Here is a 26,140-nt window from a genome sequence, read left to right as displayed (position 1 = left end):
TTGTTGTTGTGTGCTTTCAAGTCGTTTCAGACTTAGGTTGATCCTGAGCGAGGGCCGGGTAAATGACCTTGGAGGGCCGTATCCGGCCCCCGGGCCTTAGTTTGAGGACCCCTGGACTAAAGTAGTAATGTTGTCAAAAATCAAGGGGAGGGAAACCTTACTGCTTTCCCCAAGATTGTGGAATCATCTCCTCCTTCAGGCTCTTTCTGATTCAACCACCTGCTTGATGTGAAATCTAAAATCCAGGACACAAATGGCAAATGTAGGAGCTTCATCTCCATTGTAAATCTTGGCTGAGAGATCCCCCCAGATGTGTTTTCAAACATTTTAGAAGAGTTGGATATTCAAGGATTTAATTAATATTTTCTCTCCAAGAATCTCTAAATCAGTGGTTCTCTACCTGTGGGTCTCCAGATGTTTTGGCCTTCAACTCCCAGAAATCCTATCAGCTGGTAAATTGGGTGAGATTTCTGGGAGTTGTAGTCCAAACCGTCTGGGGATCCGCAGGTTGAGAACCACTCATCTAGATCATCTGCTGGACAATTTGGAGGTTCCTAGAGAGGACATATATCCAGATATCTATAAGCCTTCCAGAGCAGTTCTATGGCCAAATTTTAGTGGAACTTGGTCACAGAATCATGCTGAAAGGAAGTGTTCTTTCATTTTTTGTTTTTAAAAAGCATTATTTAATGTATGGTTGTTCCACTTTTACTGGGTTCTTGTGCTTGTTACCCCAGCAAATGTGGAGGACTGACTATGCTATATTTCTTTTAACCCATGAGACTTGTCTCCATTGTAGACTGATTAATACATTTTAGCAGCACAGGATATCCTTCTGCTACAAATGGTCTTACTTGTGGGGCAAATAAAACTTGATGTGGCTTGCAACTTGTGTAGACTTCTTTGCAAAACATCTTCAACTCTCTGGTACTCTTATAACTCATCATTCACTTAACATGCTAACCCCAGAACTGTGTGGGTTTCTACCTCCTATAACTATCAATGAATTGACTGGGCTTTTTAGGAGTTAAATCAGAGTATGGATGTAAATTAGTTCTGGGTTGAGAAGTGTATCCTTTTTATAGCCATTACTATTATTATTCTACCTTTATCTCAGTGGTTGAGTCAAAAAAAGAAAAAGAAACCTTTACTGCTGTTCTATTTAAATTACTACCAGATAAAAGAACTTCATTATTCTGAACTGGGCTATTTACTTAACACCTTATAGGCAAATAATACAGTAGGTTCTTTCCATGACTGGCATGTAAACACACTGACTTCCTCCAGCCCATGCCAGAGCTCCCTGTCGGCGGTGACCACCCCCAGCTCCTTCAAGATCAAGCCAGTCACTTCCAGGATAACATCCATCCATCTTGCTCTTCTTTTTTCTTTCTATTTTCCCAAGCATTGGATATAGAACACATTGCACCAATATGAAGCAACAAGATCTTTTTTTCCCGGTTATGAGTGTATCTAAAATGTCTTGTTTGTGCAAGGGGCACTAATATTTTTTGCTAAGCGGTGTACTGAACACACCAACTTTATTTCAAAGGTCACATTGATCACTTACACTGTTCCAGCTTCCCTAACCTGATGCGATCCATGAGAATTCTACTTTGCTACATGCAAGTTGTAGCCTAATGCATTTAGAAAACTTCGTGAAAAGGAATGGGGGAAGTTTATTAATAAATGTATTTGGCTTCGGCAGACTGACTTGGGTAAAGCTGCAGGCTATTCAGCAATAGAGCACACTTAGCCTCTCTATTGTACAGGGTGAGGCAGCATAACTTCCTTTTTTCAAAACTTAATAAAACCCATTGTATGAATGATATATATATATATATATATATATATATATATATATATATATATATATATATAATGTAGGCACATACCTAACATTTTGCTTTACATAGTTTTGAAGATCAAATTAGGTAGGTGACGTCCCCCATTCTCCATTCTCCATACATTTCTGGCATTTGTCATGACTCTTGCCAGCATAGCAGGCGTTATGTTGGCAATTTCTTCCTGGATGTTGGTCTTCAAATATTGTAGGGTCCTTGGACAGTTCACATAAACACGGGATTTCAAAAAACCCCATAGAAAAAAATCACAAGGGGCCAAATCTGGAGAGCGGGCCAGCCACTCCAAATCCGCTCGAAAAGTAGGTCTCAATGGTAAAAGCATGCTCCTCACTGTTCCAACGCATGATGGCAACTGAACTGTGTCAGGACAAAACTTTATACTCCTGCCTCTCGAACGAGACCACTAGCGCTCCACTACGTCTTCAACAGACTGAATGGCTCGCATTTTAAAAAAGGAAGTTATGCTTCACCCTGTATAACAAACTTCAGAAGAACATGGTCACTTCCACCTAAGGATCATGCTACTTTCAACTCATTAACCAGGGCACCCCTTAAATAGCCGATCTCTTTGTGATCTTCCACCTTCGGGCAATGAAACTGTTTGCAAAGCAAGTGAGGAATTGAGTTGTTGTAGGGTTTTTTTGGGCTATATGGCCATGTTCTCTAGAGGCATTATCTCCTGACGTTTCGCCTGCATCTATGGCAAGCATCCTCAGAGGTAGTGAGGTTGGACTTTATATCTTTCGCAATCAAGTGTGCCTTATCAAACCAATTCTGGAATTACCCGGGGCACCATGCAAATGATTTTAGAGCATATTTCCTTTTGCACTTTACAACCCACATCCTAACATCATCCTGCCATTATGTTCCATTTCTTTATCGTTTTATGAAGGCTAAACTGCCAATTACCATATGCAATTCAGTATAATGTGGCTTGATGACTTGTACTGATCAGCTGTTGTGCTGAATCTAAACTCATTATCAATAGAACGTTTGGGATCCATTACTTCGTAAAGACCCTTTTGATCAGGGTATCCTAGTTTTTTCAGTATTCGAATCACTGCGTAGTTCAGTCTTCAAATGAATGCTGTTCGACTGGCATAGCAGGGGAATAAACTGGCATAGGCAAAGGCTATGGTGGAAATTTGCATCAAACTTACAGAAGCAGGAGGAAGTATCTCTCTTTGAAAAACTCTATCCCAGTTATATTCTACCTTGTTCATGCCCAGCATTATTCTTTAAATTTTAAATTATTACATTTGGCCCAGCCATAGGTTTTTTTTAATGCTTGTGTGTTACTGTTATTGTTATTGTTTATTTTTGCTTATGTGATTTATATTAATTGTTTGTATTGATTTTTTTTGTTATTTCTTTTGTTTATTGATGTACTGTGGGCTTGGCCTCATGTAAGCCACACCGAGTCCCTTGGGGAGATGGTAGCGGGGTATAAATAAAGTTTTTTTTATTATTATTTATTATATGAATTATTATTAAGACAAATTGAATTAGGATTTCTCATTAATCAGGTCTACTGGAAGGTCAAAATTACTGCTTGTGAGTGATAGTGATGTTCAAAGGACAATTTAGAAAAATAGGATAAGGGGGAATTTGGAGATAACAGTGATTAGGGAAATGCAGAGTTAAGCCAGTTACAAATCTGGAGGAGAAACCATTAGTTGGCTAGGAAAAAAACGGTAGGAAACCACGCCTTGCTTAATTATGATCAAATTTAATCGGCAGCCCCAAATACCCATTGAGGCAAAATCTTCAAACTTGGAATTTTATTGACCACAGCTCCCAATAGCCTCCAGCCAATACTAGCACTGGCAAAAAAGGCAGGTTTTTCATGCTCTATACTGAAGAGGATCTGAAATGTGGGCTACTACAGTAGAATCATAGAGTTGGAAGAGATCTCATGGGCCATCCAGTCCAACCCCTGCCAAAAAGCAAGAAGTAGAGTCTTGCTTATCCAACATAAACAAGCCGGCACAACGTTGGATAAGCTCCCCTCGGCTTATACTCGAGTCAAGATTATTTATTATTTTACTCTGTTATTGGTATTATTATTAGTATATTAGTATATTTATTTCATGTATTATTTTACTCTCTATATTATTATTACATTTACAGTATTTTACCCTATTATTATTATTACATTTATTATTTTACACTATTATTAAATTTATTGTTTTACTCTATTATTACATTTATTCAATTTCCATTATTTTACTTTATTATTATTATTATTATTATTATTTTACTCTCTTATTGTTGGAAGGATATGTATGTACATTTACATTGAAGAAGGTTAGAATAATGATTTAATCAGAATTGGGTAGTTTTATGTAAATATTCAAATTACAGTTTTATGTAAATATTCAAAAGCATTTCACCTCCTGATGCTTCAATTAATGTAATTTTATTGGTATCTATTTTTATTTTGAAATTTACCAGTAGTGGCTGCATTTCCCACCCTCGACTTATACTTGAGTCAATATGTTTTCCCAGTTTTTTATGGTAAAATTAGGTGCCTCGGCTTATATTCAGGTCAGTTTATACTTGAGTATATACAGTAGTCTAGTTTAGGAATATGGAATGAATACCCATGATAGGACTGCCACTTTAATCAGTCCTATGTAATACCAAAAAATATGGGGATTGCAGTCCAGCATCATCTAAGGCAATAGTTCTCAACCTGTGGGTCCCCATAAAATAAAACACCTGGGGACCCACAGGTTGAGAACCACTGATCGAAGGGATCCTACAAGCCATCTTCTAAAGTGCTGGTGAAAGCCAGTCTAGTCTTAGTGAAAGAAGGGGGAGAAACTATTCATTTGGTTAGTTGCAACTTCAAACTTGAAAGAGACATTATTGGAAGGAAAGCAAGAAAGAGTTGGCTACTTGAACAGTGGTTGAATTACTACTATTTTGAGCCCCTTTATCAATGTGACAATCCAGTATGATATAGTTATTTGGGTGCTGGAAGAGGACTTTGGGACCCATTCCATGCCACTGAATAAAATCCCACATTTTCTGCTTTGAACTGAAATATATGGCAGTGTGGACTCAACCCAGTTCAAAGAAGATATTGTGGGATTTTCTGCCTTGATATTCTGGGTTATATGGCTATGTGGAAGGGCCCTGTGAGATCAGGTTTTGAATCCTTGCTCAGTAACAGAGATAACAGAGTAACAGTCGCCCTAGGGCTGAGAATGGCGGTTAACAAATGCACCAAATAAATAAATAAATAAATACATTGGACAACACTCTTTATCACCAGAGGAAGGCAATGGCAAACTCTCCCTGGACAAATCTTGCTAAGAAAACCTTATGAAAGGGTTGCCATGCGTTGGAAACAACTTAAAGACACACAACAACAAAACATAAACATGACTTCCCGAATCTTCTAAAAGTACTATATTTCAGACAAAGAGAAAAGAGTTTAGAGGAGGCCAAAAAAAATGAAGCTCAAGAGATCTGAGCATGAGTAACCAAGGCTACAAAGTGGAATCCTCGACGTGCGAGTGCGGAGAGGAGCAAACCACTGACCACCTGCTGCAATGCACCCTGAGCCCTGCCACATGCACCATGGAGGACCTTCTTGCAGCAACACCAGAGGCACTCCAAGTGGCCAGATACTGGTCAAAGGACATTTAATCAACTCTCATACTCACAAATTTTGTAATCTGCTTGTTTGCTTTGTTCTGTTAGAAATGTAATATAATTTGACTGGTTGTTCTGACACGACAAATAAAACCAAGCCTGAATGCAAAATTTCAGAATTTGCAAATACTGTATCACTTTTATGAATGATAGCTCCTAGATTACCCCAAGGCAGGCCCGTAGCCAGGATTTTGATTCGGGAGGGGCTGAGTCTGATTGAAAGAGGGTCTACCCTAGCAAACCCTTTGTATCGTTACCCCAATACCCCCATGCATATGGGATATATTGAGCATGGTGATCAGATCATGATATGAATAAACATGACAGTTTAAATAATGTACCAGTAAGGCCTTCTCGCGGACCACCATGAGAATTGGGGGGGGGGGGCTGAAGCCCCTCAAGCCCCCCTCCTGGCTACATGCCTGCCCCAAGGGCTAGGCAGACTCTGGGAGCAGTATTCAAAAAATAACTTTTCTAAGATCTAAATAATTGCATTAAACCATTTTTCTGGAACCCAATATTACCTCCTGGAAAAGTGTGCAGCTTCTTACCTCAACAGCACTGTGATTTTCTTCAGTCTTTTCCATGCTCTCAAATGTTTCTTTCGGATTCTAAATTATAGCAGCGGAATGTCAAGGTGGCCGTTCCTGTTTGATCAATTAGGCTTTTTAATTTATTTATTTCCAAAAAGAATATCCCAGAGAGTTACCCATCACCATCATCTAATTTGCAAGCCAGAATCAGAAATTGTCAGATTGAAATACTATTTGAATTAAGTAAACATCCCCAGTGTCACCAAGATTAAGACATTAAATTAAACACCAAGATTAAGACATTAAATTAAACATTATTATATTTGAAGTGGTGGGCAGCTTATTCTTGATTTTGAATTTAGATATGTATTATTTCCTTATTCCTTCTTCACGTGCATAAAAGAGATGACACTAAACATGAAATCAGAAACTTAAGTTATTTTAAAGGAATAGAATGAAGCATTCCATTTGTGCCAAATAAACTGATGCTAAGAATAATATTATGATGTAATACAATATAATAATATTACATTATAATGTATTACATTATAATATAATGATAATAATTATCCTGATTGTGAGAGCCGTTCAGCAGTGGAACTCTCTGCCCCGGAGTGTGGTGGAGGCTCCTTCTTTGGAAGCTTTTAAACAGAGGCTGGATGGCCATCTGTCAGGGGTGATTTGAATGCAATATTCCTGCTTCTTGGCAGGGGGTTGGACTGGATGGCCCATGAGGTCTCTTCCAACTCTTTGATTCTTTGATTCTATGATTCTAATGTAATACAATATAATAATACTAATAATAACACAATATAAGAACTATATATTTTACATTAAATGTAATATTACTAATAATATTACAATATAGTGGTATGGTACAATATAGTAATATATGATGCTAATATTATGCTGTGCTAATAATATAACATACTGTATACACATATAATATTGATAATAATATTATAATGTAACACAATATACTAATATTATAATGTAATACAATATAATATAATAATATAATAATACTAATAATAACACAATATAAGAATTATATATTTTATACTAAATGTAATATTACTAATAATATTACTATATAGTGGTATGGTACAATTCAGTAATATATAATGCTAATATTGTGCTGTGCTAATAATATAACATATTGTATACACATATAATATTGATAATAATATTGTAATGTACAGTATATTCTGGCGTATAAGACTACTTTTTAACCCAAGAAAATCTTCTCAAAAGTCAGGGGTCGTCTTATATGCAGGTGTAGTCTTATGCATGGGAGTCATCTTAACTCTATATTTTAACTGGAAAAGTTGGGGGTCGTCTTATACGCCCAGTCGACTTATATGCCGGAATATAGTAATACAATATAATACTAATAATAAAATATAATAATTATATACTTCATATTATATGTAATATTACTAATAATATTACAGCATAGTGGTATAGTACAATATGGGAATGTATGGTACTAATATTGTGCTATGCTAATATAATATATTGTATTTACATATAACTTGTAAACCGCTCTGAGTCCCCTTCGGGGTGAGAAGGGTGGCATATAAATGCTGTAAATAAAATAATGAAATAAATAACAGACCAAGAAGCACCTGGTGACGTAATGGGATAAACCCTTGTGCTGGCAGAATACTGACCAAAAGGTCAGCGGATTGAATCCGGGAAGCGGGGTGAGCTTCTGTCTTTCAGCTCCAGCTGCCCATGTGGAGACATGCGAGAAGCCTCCCACAGGATGGTAAAACATCCAGGCATTCCCTGGGCAGCTTCTGGTATGAGAATGGCTAATTCTCTCATACCAGAAGCAACTTGCAGTTTCTCAAGTTGCTCTTGACATGAAAAAAAAACAAACAAAAAAACAGACCAATTCCTAATCCCACCAAGAGTTGGTGAATTAATTACGTAGAATTTACATAAGTGTTAAATGGATGCAGTTTTCTTTAAGACAATGAGAACAAACTTGTATTGCCTTAGTAGTTGGCAATAATCTGAATATCACCCTATCAACAAACAGTATTACATTCCAGCTATTAGTATTTCTAGCCACGTCTGCTATGGATTCCTCAAGTCCTCATTCTAATTCTGGAGCCCCCAGTGGTGCAATGGGTTAAACTCTTGTGGTTCGAATCTGGGGACAGTGGGTTGAGCTTCCTCTGTCAGCTCCAGCTCCCCATGTGGGGACATGAGAGAAGCCTCTAACAAGGATGGTAAAACATCAAACATCCAGGCATCCCCTGGGCAACATCCTTGCAGACAGCCAATTCTCTCACACCAGAAGCAACTTGCAGCTTCTCAAGACAGGAAAAAAATCTAATTCTGCACACTGTCCGAAGAAATACTTTTTTCTATCCACTCTTGTATTTTAAATGCTGTACAATATTAAAATTTAGGTCAAGACAACATTATTTCCCAATTGTTTCCTACACAGCCATTGGAAGCCCTTACCTTCAGCAGTGTTTTCTGACTTCCGAAAGTCTTGCGTAAGTTTAGCCTTGTTCAAAATCACCATCACGGCTTTGGCATCTCTAAAAGCTCCAGCCAGCCACTTTCATACAACAGACAGCTACTGCTTTACTGCAAGAGATTCAGGGTATCCAGCTAAGCTTGCAACTTCTGATATCTTGTTGGAAACACCTCTCCTTCTGTTTATCAGCCGTTGCCTTGTTTACAGCTATGCTCTTTGCTCAGGGAGTCATCGACTGGGGAGCACTTCACAGCTGAGGCACTCAACACTTATGCACACTCAAAAAAGCATTGCAAAGCTTTTTTCCTGATATTTTTGAAGCTGACACATTTGCAACAACCCATTATGTTACATATTAGTAGTATCTGAGAATTGATAAATGGATATAGCAAACCAAAAGCCGAAAAGCTTTGATGGATGAACAGTAAGAGCTGTTCAGCAGTGCAATGGGTTAAACCCTTGTGCTGGTTGAACTGCTGACCTGAAGGTCAGCAGTTCAAATCTGTGAAACAAGGGAGAGCTCCCATCTATTAGCTCCTGCTTCCCATGTGGGGACATGAGAGAAGCCTCCCACAGGATGGTAAAACATCTGGACGTTCCCTGGGCAACATCCTTACAGATGGCCAAATATCTTGCAGTTTCTCAAGTCACTCCTGACATGAAAAAAGAAGCAGTGCAAATGCTGCTGCCTCGGAGCATGGTGGAGTCCACTTATTTATTTATTTACCCTATTTATGAACCTGACTCAGCACATAGAAGATGGCTTTGAAAGGCAGCAGATCACAGGAGCTGTCTTCATAGACCTGTCAGCGGAATATGATACTGTAAACCACCGCCTCCTCCTGAGAAAAATGTATAACATCACAAAGGACTATCACCTCACTCGCCTCATAGGAAACCTGCTACAAAACAGGAGCTTTTTTGTTGAGTTCCAGGGCCAGAAAAGCAGATGGTGGAAACAGAACGGCCTGCCTCAGGGGAGCATGCTGGCTCCATCCGAACTAATCAGCTGCCAGACCAAAACCATGTTCAACAAGGCGATAGGGATTTTTTTTCCACAGTGCTGACTCAAGGCATCACCAAGAAAAGCCAGGAAAAAACATGAAGAAAATTGCTACCATTTATGGGAAATTAACCAGTCTTTAGAATCCATATTATTAATCCAGAATAAACATCACCATCTGGTTCAATCCTCATAATTATGAACATAAATTGGTGTTCTGATTTCACACATAAGCATAGGTTGAATGAGAAGAAAGGGGGCTGTATCCCCCAGTGGTGCAGTGGGTTAAAGTGCCGAGCTGCTGAACTTGCTAACTGAAAGGTCGCAGGTCCAAATCCGGGAGCGGCATAAGCTCCCGCTGTTAGCCCCAGCTTCTGCCAACCTAGCAGTTCGAAGCAGTCATGCTGGCCACATGACCTTGCAGGTGTCTATGGACAACGCCAGCTCTTCGACTTAGAAATGGAGATGAGCACTATAACAAAACACCACCACAGACTAACTAGCTCACCAAAAATAAAATACACGCAACAGGGAGTAGTAGAGAAGAGAAGAGTAAGATTATAAATTAATGTATTTGAGAGACGGGGAAAATATATATTGGAATAAATCCCAACGCTCTCTGCCAAAATGTTGAAGCTCGCAAAAAGTAGAGGGAGTATGGTTGTTGAACCAACTGTCTATTTAAAAGTTAGGAACTGGGAACCACCAGAACTGAGAGACTTAAAATGATTCTTCAAAAGATTTCTGCTGCCACCATATTAATAATAAACAGGCTGAGGTATTATTGAGAGGTTGTTCAGTAACACACTCTGTGTCACTATAGTTATAGAGGCTGCTGAAAGCTGACTTGAATAATGCTTTGACCACAAAGGTATTCACACTGAGGCTGGTATAAGTTGATAAAAATAACAAGGTTTATTGAACAGGCTTGAATAATTCAGATACAAATGCTTAATGGTTTCAGTAAAAATACTGGCATAAAAAGCTTGTGATTGCGTTCGAGTTACGATCTTAAAAACTTCTGGGTTACAAGTCTTAAAAGTTCCACCACAGAAAATTACTTCAGGAAATGAATACCTGAAAGTAAGTCCCAAACATGTCCCCTTAGGAATCTAGCCAAAATCCCTGAACTAGACTTCCTTAGGAAACGAACAGACCACTAACAGGGTACTCAAAAACTGTTCTGAATACTACATAAAGGACTGACCCAAACTTCTTCAAAATCCAAACTGCTCTCGCTAACACCCAGCCTTCTTCTATCTACTCGTTCCAAATTCCAACTCGCAAACTGGGACCTCAAACCTCAGTTTAAAAGACACATTTTTCCTTTAGATCACATAGGCTCCGTCCCCATCTTTCTAACCAATCCAGGATTTTCCCTCCTAGACTAGAACATGCCCCCTCAAGGCAAACCTAACCTAAGATGGCGTCTTCCTGTCTCCCTTTCCTAAAATGGATGCCGTGGCTTCGCCAGGCCCACTTCCTTGGGCTTTTGCCAGCTAGCTAAGGTAAGGGATTCATTACAAGCACCAACCCCCAAAGTTGGACACAAATTGACGTTTAAGTAATTTAAGTAATCAGATCTAATTTGCCAAATAGTCACTGTTGAATGTTTTTATGTTGAATGTTTTTATATTGTATAAATGCTATTTTAGATTGTAAGTCGCTCGGAGCACCTTGGTGGAGAGCGACTAATTAAGAAATAAAGTGAAGCGAAGTAATGTCAGGGGAAAACCTTTACCTTACCATCCTTTCCAAATATGTTAAACTAATGTGTTTATACTGTAGCTAAATCCATAGATTATGGTTAGTTATGATTCATATTTCTTTACTCAATACCAAACAATGAGGAAATCAAGAGGTGACAGATATCCATAACATTTTCAAAATTTGCATGTTTGAAGAAGGAACAGTCCTTCAACATATTTCCTTGAAGCACGAATATGCTGGGTCATAACAACATTAAAAAGACATTCTAAACAATACAAGGATTCTCTTGTTGAGTGAAGCCTAATATTTGATTTGGACATGTAATGTATTAACGATTTGCAAAATAGGGTTTGATGGCAGGACACTTTCTCTAGCATCAACATACCCTCACCCTTGTCAGTCAGAATTCAAGTCTCCTATCTCTGTTTGGTATCAATTACAATAAAGCACTACCTGCATTGGTTCCAAGCCCAGTTAACTATAACTGGGCTTTACCTGACTTCTGTTTTCAACTACCCATTTCAAAATACTGGATAAGGTGCAGGTTCTTACCTACAAAGCCCTGAACGGTTTGGGACCCGCCTACCTGCGTGACCGCATCTCTGTATACGAACTCACATGATCTCTTCGATCATCTGGAGAGGCCTTGCTCTCGATCCCACCTGCATCACAGGGGCGATTGGTGGGGACGAGAGAGAGGGCCTTTTCGGTGGTGGCCCCTCGACTCTGGAACTCACTCCCTAAGGACATCAGGCAGGCCCCAACTCTGGCAGTCTTTAGGAGGAGTTTGAAGACATGATTGTTCCAGTGTGCCTTCCCAGAATAATGATCCCATAGAACTTTGTCCTCCAAAGCACTTTACATATTAGGTCTGATTGTACGTTTTCCACAAAGGCCACTTTCACCTTTTCGCCCATGCCCTGGCATCATTTCCAATTTTAACTTTACATTTGGCCTTCCCACTGTTTTTAATTGTGTGTTGTCTTATTGTTAATTGTTTAATATTTTATTGCCTATGTTTTTTATTTTAATTGCTTGTATTGTTATTATTGCTTGTATTGTTGTATTTGGGCTCGGCCTCAAGTAAGCCGCACCGAGTCCCTTGGGGAGATGGTAGCAGGGTACAAATAAAGTATTATTATTATTATTATTATTATTATTATTATTATGCAGCAGTTAATAGTAGAGCAGGCAGGATGCATGACACTGTAGCAAATTCCCCATCTCCTAAGCATGTTTATGTCCGCAACTAGCCAGACTGTTTATAAATGTGTGTGTCTGTGTGTGTCCACGCCTTAGTTACCTCTAGACTGGATTACTGCAATGCACTCTACATGGGGCTACCCTTGAAGACGGCCCGGAAACTACAACTTGACCAACGCTCGGCAGCCAAATTAATAACTGGAGCTAGTTACAGGGAGCGGTCATCCTCCCTGTTTAAGGAGCTCCACTGGGTGCCGTTTATTTTCTGGGCCCAATTCAAGGTACAGGTTATCACCTATAAAGCCCTAAATGGTTTGGGACCCACCTACCTTCATGACCATATCTCTCCATGAACCAACCTGGGCCGTTCAATCTCAGGGGGAGGCCCTCCTTTCGCCCCTGCCAGTCTTACAAGCTTGTATTGTGGGCACAAAGGAGAAAGCCTTCTCCTCTGTGGCTCCCCGACTCTGGAACTCATTACCTGGAGAGATCAGGAAAGCCCCTACACTAGAAACCTTTAAAAAGAACCTTAAAACCCGGCTCTTCTGGGTAGCAATGGCAAAGGTGTGGAAATGTTACACGTTGCAACCCTCTCAAAAGAGGGTTGTAACATGTGACAGTTTCTACTTGTTCTTAAAGTTGGGTTTTAAGACAGATTTTTCAAGTTTTGGTCTCTTATCAATCCTAAAATTCATTTTAAAAAACTAATAGGAAATTGCAACAAGAACTGACACAAGTAACCTCTTCTTTACAAACAGATCATAGATAACCTTCAGAAAACAGTAATGAGCAACTGGAGCAAACTACTTTTTCAAAGTAACTTCCCCTGTTCTGCTTTGGGAGTAGTTTACAAGTAAATATAAGGGTGGGCATTCAATCTTCCTACATTTAATCCACCAATATTCTATAGAAAGAGCCCGTGGATACTTTGCTTGGCCTCTTATCAACGATAACAACATGGAAATCTTGCCAGTTTGTGTGAAAGTGTGTCTCTAGCCAAGTTGTTCACACAATGCAATGAAAGAAAGGAGTACATTTCAGGTTGCCAGAGAAGTCTTGGCAGGACAAATCTTTGAGGACTAAAGACTTTATCGCGCTATTCCACGGCAGTCACACAATCAGCAAAAGCAGCCTATCATACGTCTTTCCATTTGCACACTTGCTGATTCACTTATCTGTGTTTCCCAAACTCGTACTTCAATGTAAGCTCATAATCCTACCCTTCTGCTGCTCCAAAAATTTCATAATGGCAAGCATGGTTAATTAAATAAAGCAAATGTGACTTAAAAAATAAAAAAAATACTACCTCCTAGATAGCAAGCGGGAGGCATGAAAAGAGTGGAGAATGCCACCGCGTGACATCTGTGACAAGAAAGTGGCACAATTGGTAGTATTCACAAGTTTTCCTTGTAATCACAGGGAGAAGGCAGACCCGCTTTGTCCAATAAAATCCTCAATCACTGGCATCAAACAAACTGAATCCAAGAAGTCCTGGAAATACTGAGTTCCCTAGGCAGTTCCACTTTTACAAGTACCGTATATACTCGAGTATAAGCTGAGTTTTTCAGCCCTTTCTTTTAGGCCGAAAAAACCGCCCTCAGCTTATACTGAAAGGTTATTTATTATTTCACTCTGTTATCATTATTATTTTTATTACATTTATTATTTTATTCTATATTATTTATTTATTTATTTATTTACATCACTTATATCCCGCCCATATCAGCCCGCAGACGACTCAGGGTGGTCTATTTCTTATTATTATTAAATTTACATTATTTTACTCTATTATTATTACGACACTTATTATTTTTCTCTATGTATTAAAGTTAATATGACATTTATTATTTTACTCTCTTTATTATTGCGATTCTATTACATTTATTATTTTACCCAATTTATTATTATGGCATTTATTATTATGCTCTATTATTATTACATTTATTATTTTATTCTATTTATTATTATAATTATTACATTTATTATTTTACTTTATTATTATTTTTAATATTAGATTTTCATTATTTTACTCTATTATTATTATTATTACATTTATTATTTTACTCTATTATTATTGGAAGGATACGTAAGCACATTTACATTGAAGATGGTTAGAATAATGGTTTAATTAGAGTTGGACAGTCCTATCTTCAATTACAATTTTATGCAAATATTCAAAAACATAAGGCTTTCAATTCCCAGCAAAGGCTGGCTGTAGAGTTATGGAACTAAATTCCCCAACAAAGGCTATGCTGTAGTTACCTGTAGAGCTGTGGGACTGGATCCCCCCAGCAAAGCTGTAAAAACTAAGATTTCTAAAGGTGAAACTGATTCACGTCCTGTACGAATGGTTTCTCTGTGTGAACTGAACTAGAGGTCCCCTTTTCCTCTCCTTAACCCAGAAAAAGGGGCAGAACTACAGAACATAATGATAATTGATGGGTCATTGGCCCTATGATTGCAAAATGCATGGAACTTTGGAATACATGCAAACATTCAATAGAAAGGAAAAGAAGTTGGAGCTCCTGGTACAGCTGTACCAGCACAGCGGTGTATACATAAAGTTATTATTATTATTATTATTATTATTATTATTGTGTCCTCCAGATGTTTTCTCTCTCACCATTTCTGATCAATACACTGTTAGTCCTGATTGGAATTTGCAAGTACCCTAACAGTGACAAAAAATCCCCTTAAACTCAATTGGAGGTGGAGGGCCACTTCTGCCCTCAATCTGTCTCTATCTTAAGGATGAATATGCCACATCTTTTTCTGCAATCAGAAGGATCTCAAAAAATGGAGAGATGGGGAGAAGACTCATTTCCAAAATAACAACCTTTAGATGTCGATGTGAATTTGTTCTATTTTTTTAAAAGTTTCAGCAAAATAGAATAAATGTGAGCATTGATTACAACAGATTTTTTTTTTTTACAAAAGCTGGAGTTTCCTATTATGATATTTACGTAGGGAGAGCCTGGAAAAATATTCTGCCAAAGCTAAAGACATATTACCATCTAATCCTCGCTCTCACCATATCTTTGTATATGAGACACACTTAATTATGCCCTGTGTGCAGCAAACTGCTTGAGACAGAGATAAGATCTGATTTGATCATACAGCCCACAAAGACCCATTATAGAGAGAGAATAATTTCAGGGAGAAAAATCATCCCAAATCTTCGACTAACAGTTTCATTTCACCGTCCATTTCACACCTCCGCATGCCTCCCATCATTATGTGACCTTGTCATGCAATCACAAAGGTTAAGGATAACTTACGCTCTTCTCCTTTCTGTCCAAAACAGCAGAACCTCCACAAGATCAGAATCTACAAACCCATTTGTCTTCTGCGGAAGAAAGAAAAAAAAATTAAAACAGGTTACTTGAGAAGAAGAGCATATATGGGACTCCTTCACCACTTTGTCAGGATGGATGGAACTGTCCACTTTTTTCCAGCACCGTTACTGTATATACTTGAGTATAAGCCTAGTTTTTCAGCCCCTTTTTTAGGCTGAAAAAACTCCCCTCAGCTTATACTCAAGTCAAGGTTATTTATTCTCTTACTCTGTTATTAGTATTCTTTTATTACATTTATTATTTTACTCTATTATCATTATATTTACATTATTTTGCTCTATTATTATTTTATTTATTATTTTGCTCTATTATTATTACATTTACAGTATTTTACCATATTATTATTGTTACATTTATATTATTATTATTATTATTATTATTACATTTACAGTATTTTACCCTATTATTACTACATTTATTATTTTACTCTATTATTACTGTTTTTATTGCATTTTCATTATTTTACTTTATTATTTTTTATTATTTTAATAATAACCACATTTACATTGAAGGAGGTTAGAATATTGGTTTAATAAGAGTTGTACAGTCTTATCTTAAATTACAGTTTTATGTAAATATCCAGAAATCTTTAGCCTATTGATGCCTCAATTAATGTAATTTTATTGGTATCTATTTTTATTTTGAAATTGACCCATAGTGGATGTATTTCCCACCCTCGGCTTATACTCGAGTCAATACGTTTTCCTAGTTTTTGTGACAAAATTAGGTGCTTCGGCTTATATTTGGGTTGGCTTATACTCAAGTATATAGGGTAATTCAATTCAATTTTCCATTTTAACGGCCTGCGAGAACGTTCATATTCATTTGTAATACATTGACACAAGATATAGTTATGGCTGCCAATGTGGATGGATTTAAGAGAGATCCCAATAAATTCATTGAGAATGAAGTCATCAATAGCGGCATAGTATTTCCCCTCCAGTATCAGTGCACTACTGTCTTTCAATTTCTGGGGAAGATACATTGGACCGTAGACTTGCAATCAGATTTTCTTGGTGGGTTCTGCATAGGCAACAAATTGCCCTGTGTAATCTTTACTGTGATCCAACATAGTTCTGGTTACAGGATTCAAAGATACAGCCATGCAAGTCTTTATCAGTATACAGTAAATTATGCCATGATGCATCTGATTAAATTGGCTTATGTATCTGTATACTGATAGGTATAAGTATTTATTATTTTACTCTGCTATTACTATTATTTTTATTACATTTATTATTTTACTCTTATTATTATTACATTTACATTATTTTACTCTTTTATTACATTTATTATTTTACTCTATTATTATTACATTTACATTATTTTACTGTATTATTATATTTATTGAATTTATTATTTTACTCTATTATTGTTATTATTACATTTATTACTATATTATTATTATTACTATTATTAAGTTTCCATTATTTACTCTATTATTATTTTTATTACATGTTATTACATTTATTATTTTATTCTATCATTATAGGTAATAGGTAAGCACATTTACATTGAAGGAGGTTAGAATAATGGTTGAATCAGAGTTGGGCAGTCTTATTTTAAATTACAATTTTGTGTAAATACTCAAAAACATTTAATCTACTGACGATTACCAGTAACAGCTACGTTTCTCACCCTCGGCTTATACTCGAGTCAATACGTTTTTCCAGTTTTTTGTGGTAAAATTAGGTTCCTCGGCTTATATTCGGGTCAGCTTATACTTGAGTATATACGGTATATTGCACTGGTGGCACAGTGGGTCAAACTGCTGAGCTGATGAATGTGCTAACCAAAAGGTTGCAGGTTTGAATCCGGGGAGCAGCGTGAGCTCCCGCTCTTAGCCCCAGCTTCTGCCAATCTAGCAATTCGAAAACATGCAAATGTGATCAATAGGTACTGCTCTGACAGGAAGGTAATGGTGCTCCATGCAGCCATGCCAGCCACATGATGGTGGAAGTGTCTACGGACAATGCCGGCTCTTCAGCTTAGAAATGGAGATGAACACCAACCCCGACTTGGACACGTCTGGACTTAATGTCAGGGGAAAACCTTTACCTTTACTCTCTCTCTCTCTATACACACACACACATGCTTTGGATAGCATAAGGAAGGGTTAACACCCCTGAGGTGTTTGTTTTGCTGTCTGTTGCCCTATTCAGAAGATCTCACCTCACTTTCTGTCCCTTTGATTGGATTTTGAAAAATGTGGCTTGTCATGGAAACAAGGGTTGGTGAGAAAGCTTCTGTGGAGACACCTTTTCCCCATTCTTGGTAGGGGGTTGGACTGGATGGCCCATGAGGTCTCTTCCAGCTCTATGATTCTATAACAATAACTCTTCCAGGATTGAATTTCCCTAACTAGGAGTAGATTTCTCTCACTTCCTGTTATCTCTCTCCATTTGTATCAATAAGTCATTTGTAAGTCGAATGTTTGTAACCCGGGGACTGTCTGCATCTGTTTTTAATATAACTACTTATGTAATCATTCAAAAAACATTTTATCATTAGGTTTCCATTTCGTTCCATCTAGGTAACTGCTGAATGTACTCCATATACTTACTTGTTGGGAGTTATGCGCTGTTGGTGAAGTTGAGATGCTGAAGGACTTCCTATTTCAAGTTAAAGCTGAGCTACTACATCACTTTGGACAGAATACTTAAAGGTTCTACGCCTCTGAGTCCCCATCTGCAAAACAGAAACAAAAACATGTGTTCTACAATGAGAACAAACTGACCACGTCCAATAAAAACAAAGTCACATAGAAATAGATCAGACCAGGGGTCCTCAAACTAAGGTCCGGGGTCCGGAAACGGCCCTCCAAGGTCATTTACCCGGCCCTCGCTCAGGGTCAACCTAAGTCTGAAACGACTTGAAAGCACACAACAACAACAACAACAACAACAACCCTATCTCATCAGCCAAAAGCAGGCCCACACTTCTCATTGAAATACTAATAAGTTTATATTTGTTAAAATTGTTCTTCATTTTAATTATTGTATTATTTTAAAGGGTTTTTTTACACTACAAATAAGATATGTGCATTGTGAATAGGAATTCATTCTTTTTTTTCAAATTATAATCCGGCCCTCCAACAGTTTGAGGGACTATGACCTGGCCCTCTGTTTAAAACGTTTGAGGACCCCTGGATCATCATCATCACCATCATCATCATCATATTTAATTACTTATTAATCGCCCTCCATCCGAGAATGCTCTAGGCGATTTACAGCTAAATTGTAAAAGATAAAATACATACAAACAGAAATTAAAAATTAACAGAAATTGAATGCTCTAGTAAAAAGCCAGGTCTTAAGTGCTAGAGTAAAAGGTCCTAAGCCATGCATGGCTCTCATATAGGGTGGCAAGGAATCAGACCATAACTAAATACAAAGTATTTTGGTAATTCGTTTTGAGCCTGTCAACTTGTATCAACCCCATATATTTCATAGGGTTTTCTTATGCTAGGAATACTCATAAGTGTTTTTTTTTCCCAGTTCCTTCTTCTGAAATATATCCTACATCACCTGGTATTGGTGGTCTCCCATCCAAGTACTAACCAGAGTTGTCCCTGCATCTTTTCAAGATCTGCTGCCCTCAGGGTATTTGAGTATTAAGACCATATGGAACTCCCAAAACAAATCCCCCTTTTCCTCAACTTTCATCACCTCTTCTAATTCTGGCTAAGAATTCTAGGGCTGCTTGCATTAACATTTCTCACTGTTACGATAATATTTTCCAAAGCCTCCTAAGGGAATAAAAGAATGAGAACAACAAAAATAGCTGTGCGTGTCTAATGAAATGTAGTGAGAAAAGGAGTGAGGCTCACGATGGGGAGAATGAAATCTCTCTGGAAGAGGACATGGTTGGCCGGCACCCTGGGCCGAAGCGCTGGTGCAAGGCAGTGAAACAAAACAGCATCTTGCTGCCTATCCAACTTGCTTCCCCCATGATAAGGATCTCCAAAGGGATAAATTTACCATATATTCCGGCATATAAGACGGCTGGGCGTATAAGACGACCCCCAACTTTTCCAGTTAAAATATAGAGTTGGAAGAGACCTCATGGGCCATCCAGTCCAACCCCCTGCCAAGAAGCAGGAATATTGCATTCATATAACCCCTGACAGATGGCCATCCAGCCTCTGTTTAAAAGCCTCCAAAGAAGGAGCCTCCACCACACTCCGGGGCAGAGAGTTCCACTGCTGAACAGCTCTCACAGTCAGGAAGTTCTTCCTCATGTTGGCCGTGTAGATGGGGCCTGAGCGACCTTTCACAAGTTGTTTGGATTCAGCCAGTGTAACAGGATTGGGATTATGACATTTTAAAAAATAGAAAATGAATGACCATTTAAGTCTTTCACTTTACCATGTCCTGCTTGACATAACAGTGCTATCCAAACTTCCATACAAGTATATATTTAAACAATCTATTTAAATGAATTTGAGCTAAACCATCACATATTAATCTGTCAGCAGAACAAGTCATAGAGCCAGAGAGTTGGAATCATGTGGCAGGTGGAGCCTGTGGATGACTTTGTGGATCCATATGGCCTTTTGTACAAAGGAGGACACAGCTAGTAAAACCTCCTCTGGCCCTAGACCTTCACAAAAACAGCTCCCATCTAATACAAAACAATGAAGGGCTGTTGCTAAATCCCCTTGTCTGTCATTACTGTTGTTGTAGCTTAAATGGTTATTTATTCTTAAGTCTCAAACACAAAACATTTCTGGATAAAAGTGACTCAGGACTATTCAGAGAAGGTGGTTCACATCCTGCCAACTAAGATCAAGCCGAGAGTAACATCTTTAAAACTGAAGATTAAATGTACCCGTATATTCCGGCATATAAGACTGGGTTTATAAGACGACCCCCAACTTTTCCAGTTAAAATATAGAGTTTGGGATATACTTGCTGTATAAGACTACCCCTCTTCCAACGTACACCAAATAAAAATGTTAAAAGCATCAGATTTGATTTCAATATTGTAATTTTCCTATTCTGTACCTCCTTCTCTGCCTCTCAGATCTCGCACCTGCGCACCTGCACCACTTCACTACAGTCTTAGGAGCGAGATCTGAGAGGCAGAGGAGGAGGTACGGTAATAGGATACAAGGGCAGGCCAGACAGGTAAAAGAGTTGTGTTTTTCTGGGCCCAGAGCCACTCTATCTCTTTTTTCTATACCTTGGGCGCCCCGGACATCTGCAGCTTGCTCCTTTCTTGTAGTTTGAAGCCATTGTTCCGTGTCCTAGTCTCCAGGGAAGCAGAAAACAAGCTTGCTCCATCCTCCCTATGACTTCCTCTCACGTATTTTATACATGGCTATCATATCTCCTCTCAGCCTTCTCTTCTTCAGACTAAACATGCCCAGCTCTTTAAGCCGCTCCTCATAGGGTTTGTCCTCCAGACCCTTGATTGTTTTAGTTGCCCTCCTCTGGACACATTCCAGCTTGTCAACATCTCTCTTCAATTGTGGTGCCCAGAATTGGACACAATATTCCAGATGTGGTCTAACCAAGGAGGAATAGAGGGATAGCATGACTTCCCTGGATCTAGACACTAAACTCCTATTGATGCAGGCCAAAATCTCATTGTTTTTTTGTTTTTTGGGGGGGTTTTTTGCCGTCACATCACATTGTTGCCTCATGTTTAACTTGCTGTCCACAAGGACTCCAAGATCTTTTTCACACGTACTGCCCTCAAGTCATGAATAAATAATTTCCACTGTGTGCTTTTTTACTTAAGAAAATGAAAATAAATCTGCAGTTTTTTCCTACACACTCTCAAAGGGTATAAGGAAATTATTCTTCTCTGAAACACTCATGTGATTTTGGAGAGAAAATTGTAGGCTTTAGGGAAAATTGCCATGCTCTTTGCACAAAATAGTAGAAATAGCAAGGTGAAATGGTTAAAGAGCCACAAGAGGGAGCTGACATTATAAAATGATCCCTAGTTGGAAAAAAAAAACCAGGATCTATATCCTTGAAATTGTTTGTGGGCAAATATTGCAGCAATGTTGTGATGTAAAGATAGCAGGGAAATTTGGTTTTATAAAAACTTTGCCCTTGACTAGGAGGCCAGAATTATTATTATTATTATTATTATTATTATTATTATTATTATTATTTGTCGTGTCAGGAGTGACTTGAGAAACTGCAAGTCGCTTCTGGTGTGAGAGAATTGGCCATCTGCAAGGACGTTGCCCAGGGGACGCCTGGATGATTTGTTTTTATCATCCTTGTGGGAGGCTTCTCTCATGTCCCCGTATGAGGAGCTGGAGCTGATAGAGGGAGCTCATCCGCCTCTCCCCGGATTCGAACCTGCGACCTGTCGGTCTTCAGTCCTGCCGGAACTAAAACAATATGTCAAAGACTTCCCAGCATGGAGAGGATCATGGCTGCTTGCCATCAGGATGCTAAAGATAAAGAGCCTCTCCAGAAAAAATCAGGAAACTCTATCTTGAGCCCATCTAATTTGGTTGAATATCTTGAGTTGGGCTTTGAAACACTCGAAGCCTTAGGGGCTTTAATTCTTTGATGGAAGGTATGCTACTATAAAGCTCTATACAGTTCTGGCCCAGCTTACTTGTCCGAACGCATCGGCCTCTACGTCCCATCTCACAACCTAAGATCATCCGGGGACACCTTGCTCTCGCTTTCGTCAACATCTCAAATACGTTTGGCGGGGACGAGAGACAGGGCCTTCTCGGCTGTGGCACCCCGCCTATGGAATGCACTCCCAAATGAAATAAAATTGACTCCATCCCTCTTGGCCTTCAGAAAAAAATTAAAATTGTGGTTTTGGGTACACAGAACTCCCATGACCAACAGAAAATACTAGTAGAAGGGTTTGGTACGCACTGACCTTGAGTTTTTGAGTTGTAGTTCACCTACACCCAGAGAGCACTGTGAACTCAAACAATGGTGGATCTGGACCAAACTTGGCACGAATACTCAATATGCCCAAATGTGGACACTGGTGTAGTTTGGGGAAAATAGATCTTGACATTTGGGAGTTGTCGTTACTGGGATTTATAGTTCATCTACAATCAAAGAGCATTCTGAACCCCACCAACAATAGAATTGGGCCAAACTTCCCACACAGAACCCACAGGTAAAACTCAAGGGCAGCATGACCACCCCACAAAGATAATTTTAAACAACAAACAAAACAAAGTAGGTATCCAAATACATGCCAGATTGTAAGACTGAAAAGACCACCTTTCTGTAAGGACTGCCTACTTTCAAAGTGACCATCTTTCAGGTGACATTCGCTTGACAATCAAGAGGTTTGCACCAGACGCGCTGCTTGTTCAAAAACCGGGCAGAAGTTGAATTGAGGAATCCATCTCATGCTTTATGACACTCGGGGATCGCAGAGTCCTGGCGGAGCCAGCAAAACAGCTTGCTTGGCAATGTCTTTCTGCTTGTTCAGCTGCTCAAGAACACGGTGGGGAATATAATTACAATATGTTCATATGCCTACACTTCACACTTCCTGTTGACGGGCACAGCTGCTCCCACCAAGAAAAGGGAAAATTTCAATGCGCAATCTATATAAATAAAAATGTAATGTTCGTTTGTGGGATTAACAGAACTCAAAAACCGCTGGACGAATTGACACCAAATTTGGACACAAGACACCTAACAACCCAATGTATGTCATACACTCAAAAGGACTGATTTTGTCATTTGGGAGTTGTTGTTGGGATTTATAGTACACTCACAATCAAAGAGCATTCTGAACTCCAGCAACGATGGAATTGAACCAAACTTGGCACACAGTTCTCCCATGACCAACAGAAAATACTGGAAGGGTTTGGTGGGCAGTGTCCTTTGGTTTTGGAGTTGTAGTTCACCTACATCCAGAGATCACTGTGTACTCAAATAATGATGGATCTGGACCAAACTCTACACAAATACTCAATATGCCCAAATGTGAACACGGGTGGAGTTTGGGGAAAATAGAATCTTGACATTTGGGAGTTGTAGTTGCTGGGATTTATAGTTCACCTACAATCACAGAGCATTCTGAACCCCACCAGCGATAGAATTGGGCCAAACCTCCCACACAGAACCCCCATGTGGGCCACAGCAACGCGTGGCAGGGGATGGCTAGTCTATATAAATAAAAATGTAATGTTAGTTTGTGGGACTCAAAACAGAACTCAAAAACCAGTGGGCCAATTGACACGAAATTTGGACAGCATACACCTAACAACTCAATGTATTTATTTATTTATCTATTTACCTTACTTATATACCGCTGTTCTCAGCCCGAAGGCGACTCACACCGGTTCACAACAAATACGAACAGCAAAAATTCAGTGCTACAGTATAGAAACAGTTAACAACCTAACACATTTACACAATTAATAAACAGTTACTACAATACCCATTCACTGTCGTCTCGTCATCAAAAACATGTTCCAGATTCGTCATCCATTGTTCCATTCCAGTGTTCATTAACCAATCATTGCACTAATTATTGGAACGCCTGCTCAAACAGCCAGGTCTTCACTTTTTGGCGGAATACCATTAGAGATGGTGCTAGTCTAATGTCCGTAGGAAGGGCAATGTATGTCCTTCACTCAAAAATTTTTGATTTTGTCATTTGGGAATTGTAGTTGCTGGGATTTATAGTTCACCTACAATCAAGGAGCATTCTGAACTCCACCAATTATGGCATTGAACCAAACATGGCACACAGGACTCCCATGACCAACAGAAAATACTAGTAGAAGGGTTTGGTGGGCATTGACCTTGAATTTGGGAGTCCCCTACATCCAGAGAGCACTGTGGACTCAAGCAATGATGGATCTGGACCAAACTTAGCAGAAATATTCCATATGCGCAAATATGAACACAGATGGAATTGGGGGAAAACAGACCTTGACATTTGGGATTTGTAGTTACTGGGATTCACCTACAATATAGTTCACCTACAATCAAAGAGCAATCTGAATCCCACAAATGACAGAATTGGCGCAAATTTCCCACACAGAACCCCCATGACCAACAGAAAATACTTAAGGCCATCCAGTCCAATTCCCTTCACCAGGGCAAGAAAATGTAATCAATGCCCAGCTGACATAGAGCCACCCAGCCATAGATATAGATAGATATATATGATTCTCACACAGAGATAGTATCAGAGATTTGAAAGGGACCCTTAAAGGTGGACAATTCTATGTTGCATATTCCAGAGTAGGCAAACCAGGCACTCTCCACATCAACACTGACAAAGGAACAAAAAATACTGTTTACTCACAAAGCAGAAAGAAATTACTTATATTAGAAACCAACACTTTCTCATTACTTTATTTTCCAGATCACCAGACTGGGCCACAGCAACGCGTGGCAGGGGACGGCTAGTATTTAATAAAATGATTTCTGCTCTTTTTCCTTAAAAATACAAATAGAAAACTTCATCATCAATGTTTCACGTATATATTTGCCTCTGTGTGTGGTGTGAAGCATAACATGGAATTACAGTATTGGAAGAGACCACAAGGGACATTCAGTCCCACCTCATTCTGCTAGGCAGGAACACATAATCCAAGCATCCCCAATGGATGGTGTCGTGAATCCCCTCCCTACCTGTTAGGCTAGGAAAAGCCTAGAAAGTAGGCCCAAGAAGTTCGGCAGCCATTTGGAAAGGGTGCCGGGGGAATCCATGTTAGTAACTCATTTCCTGAAGGGAGCGTGTTTAGAAAGGAAGGTTTTGGAGGGAAATGAATGGAGTTAGTCATTGGTTCAGAGAGAGTGGGCAGAGCCTAACTTGGAAAAAGGAAAAAAATGGCTTTCAGGCAGTGTTTCTCAACCTGGGGGTTGGGACCAGGCCTGTAGCGAGGGGGTGGTTTTAGGGGTTCAAACCCCTCCCGAAATGTTTCAGATTTTTTAAAAAACCTGGTTTACTCATGAATTTTAACTGGTTAACCAAATTCCCATGCTAAGTCTATGAGATACAAAAAATTAAGAGTCCCTCCAGAACTGCAAGTTCTATCTCAAGCAAATATTGACTATTTATGCACACTGTCATTACTTGCAGCAGTAGCCGATGTAGTGAAGCAACCAAGTTGTGTGTGTGTGTTGAATGCTCTCATTAAGGAGGCCAGACTTGGTGGAGGTCGTTGACAGGGGCGGAGTTGCAGGCTATTGAAGGCTGCTCTGCACCCTGCTGTATTCTTTGCTTCAGCATGAGCTAGGAGGCAGGTTTCAACCCCCCAGCGAAAATTTCACCCCCCCCCCGCAAAAATTTCAAACCCCCCGGTGAAAATTTAACCCCCCCCCAAATTTCAACCCCCCGTG

General features: G+C 39.0%; 1 protein-coding gene across 6 annotated transcripts in view; it reads right to left on the bottom strand.

The window, feature by feature from the left end:
* Nucleotides 1-26,140, bottom strand: part of ST3GAL4 (ST3 beta-galactoside alpha-2,3-sialyltransferase 4) — a 176,764-nt gene that overhangs the window by 57,447 nt on the left and 93,177 nt on the right. For 5 of the 6 annotated variants that reach the window (XM_060787110.2, XM_060787113.2, XM_060787114.2 and 2 more), the window contains exons 2-4: nt 18,394-18,518; nt 15,753-15,820; nt 6,080-6,175 (exon numbers count right to left, since the gene is read on the bottom strand). In XM_060787110.2, the coding sequence (XP_060643093.2) occupies nt 6,080-6,115 (36 nt within the window). In that variant the 5' untranslated portion in view covers nt 6,116-6,175; nt 15,753-15,820; nt 18,394-18,518. The remainder of the gene's footprint in view (nt 1-6,079; nt 6,176-15,752; nt 15,821-18,393; nt 18,519-26,140) is intronic. The other variant, XM_060787117.2, reaches the window with a different exon arrangement.

Source organism: Anolis sagrei, chromosome 7 (assembly GCF_037176765.1).
Source record: "Anolis sagrei isolate rAnoSag1 chromosome 7, rAnoSag1.mat, whole genome shotgun sequence".
Lineage (NCBI taxonomy): Eukaryota > Metazoa > Chordata > Lepidosauria > Squamata > Dactyloidae > Anolis > Anolis sagrei.
This window is presented reverse-complemented; position numbering and strand designations above follow the sequence as displayed.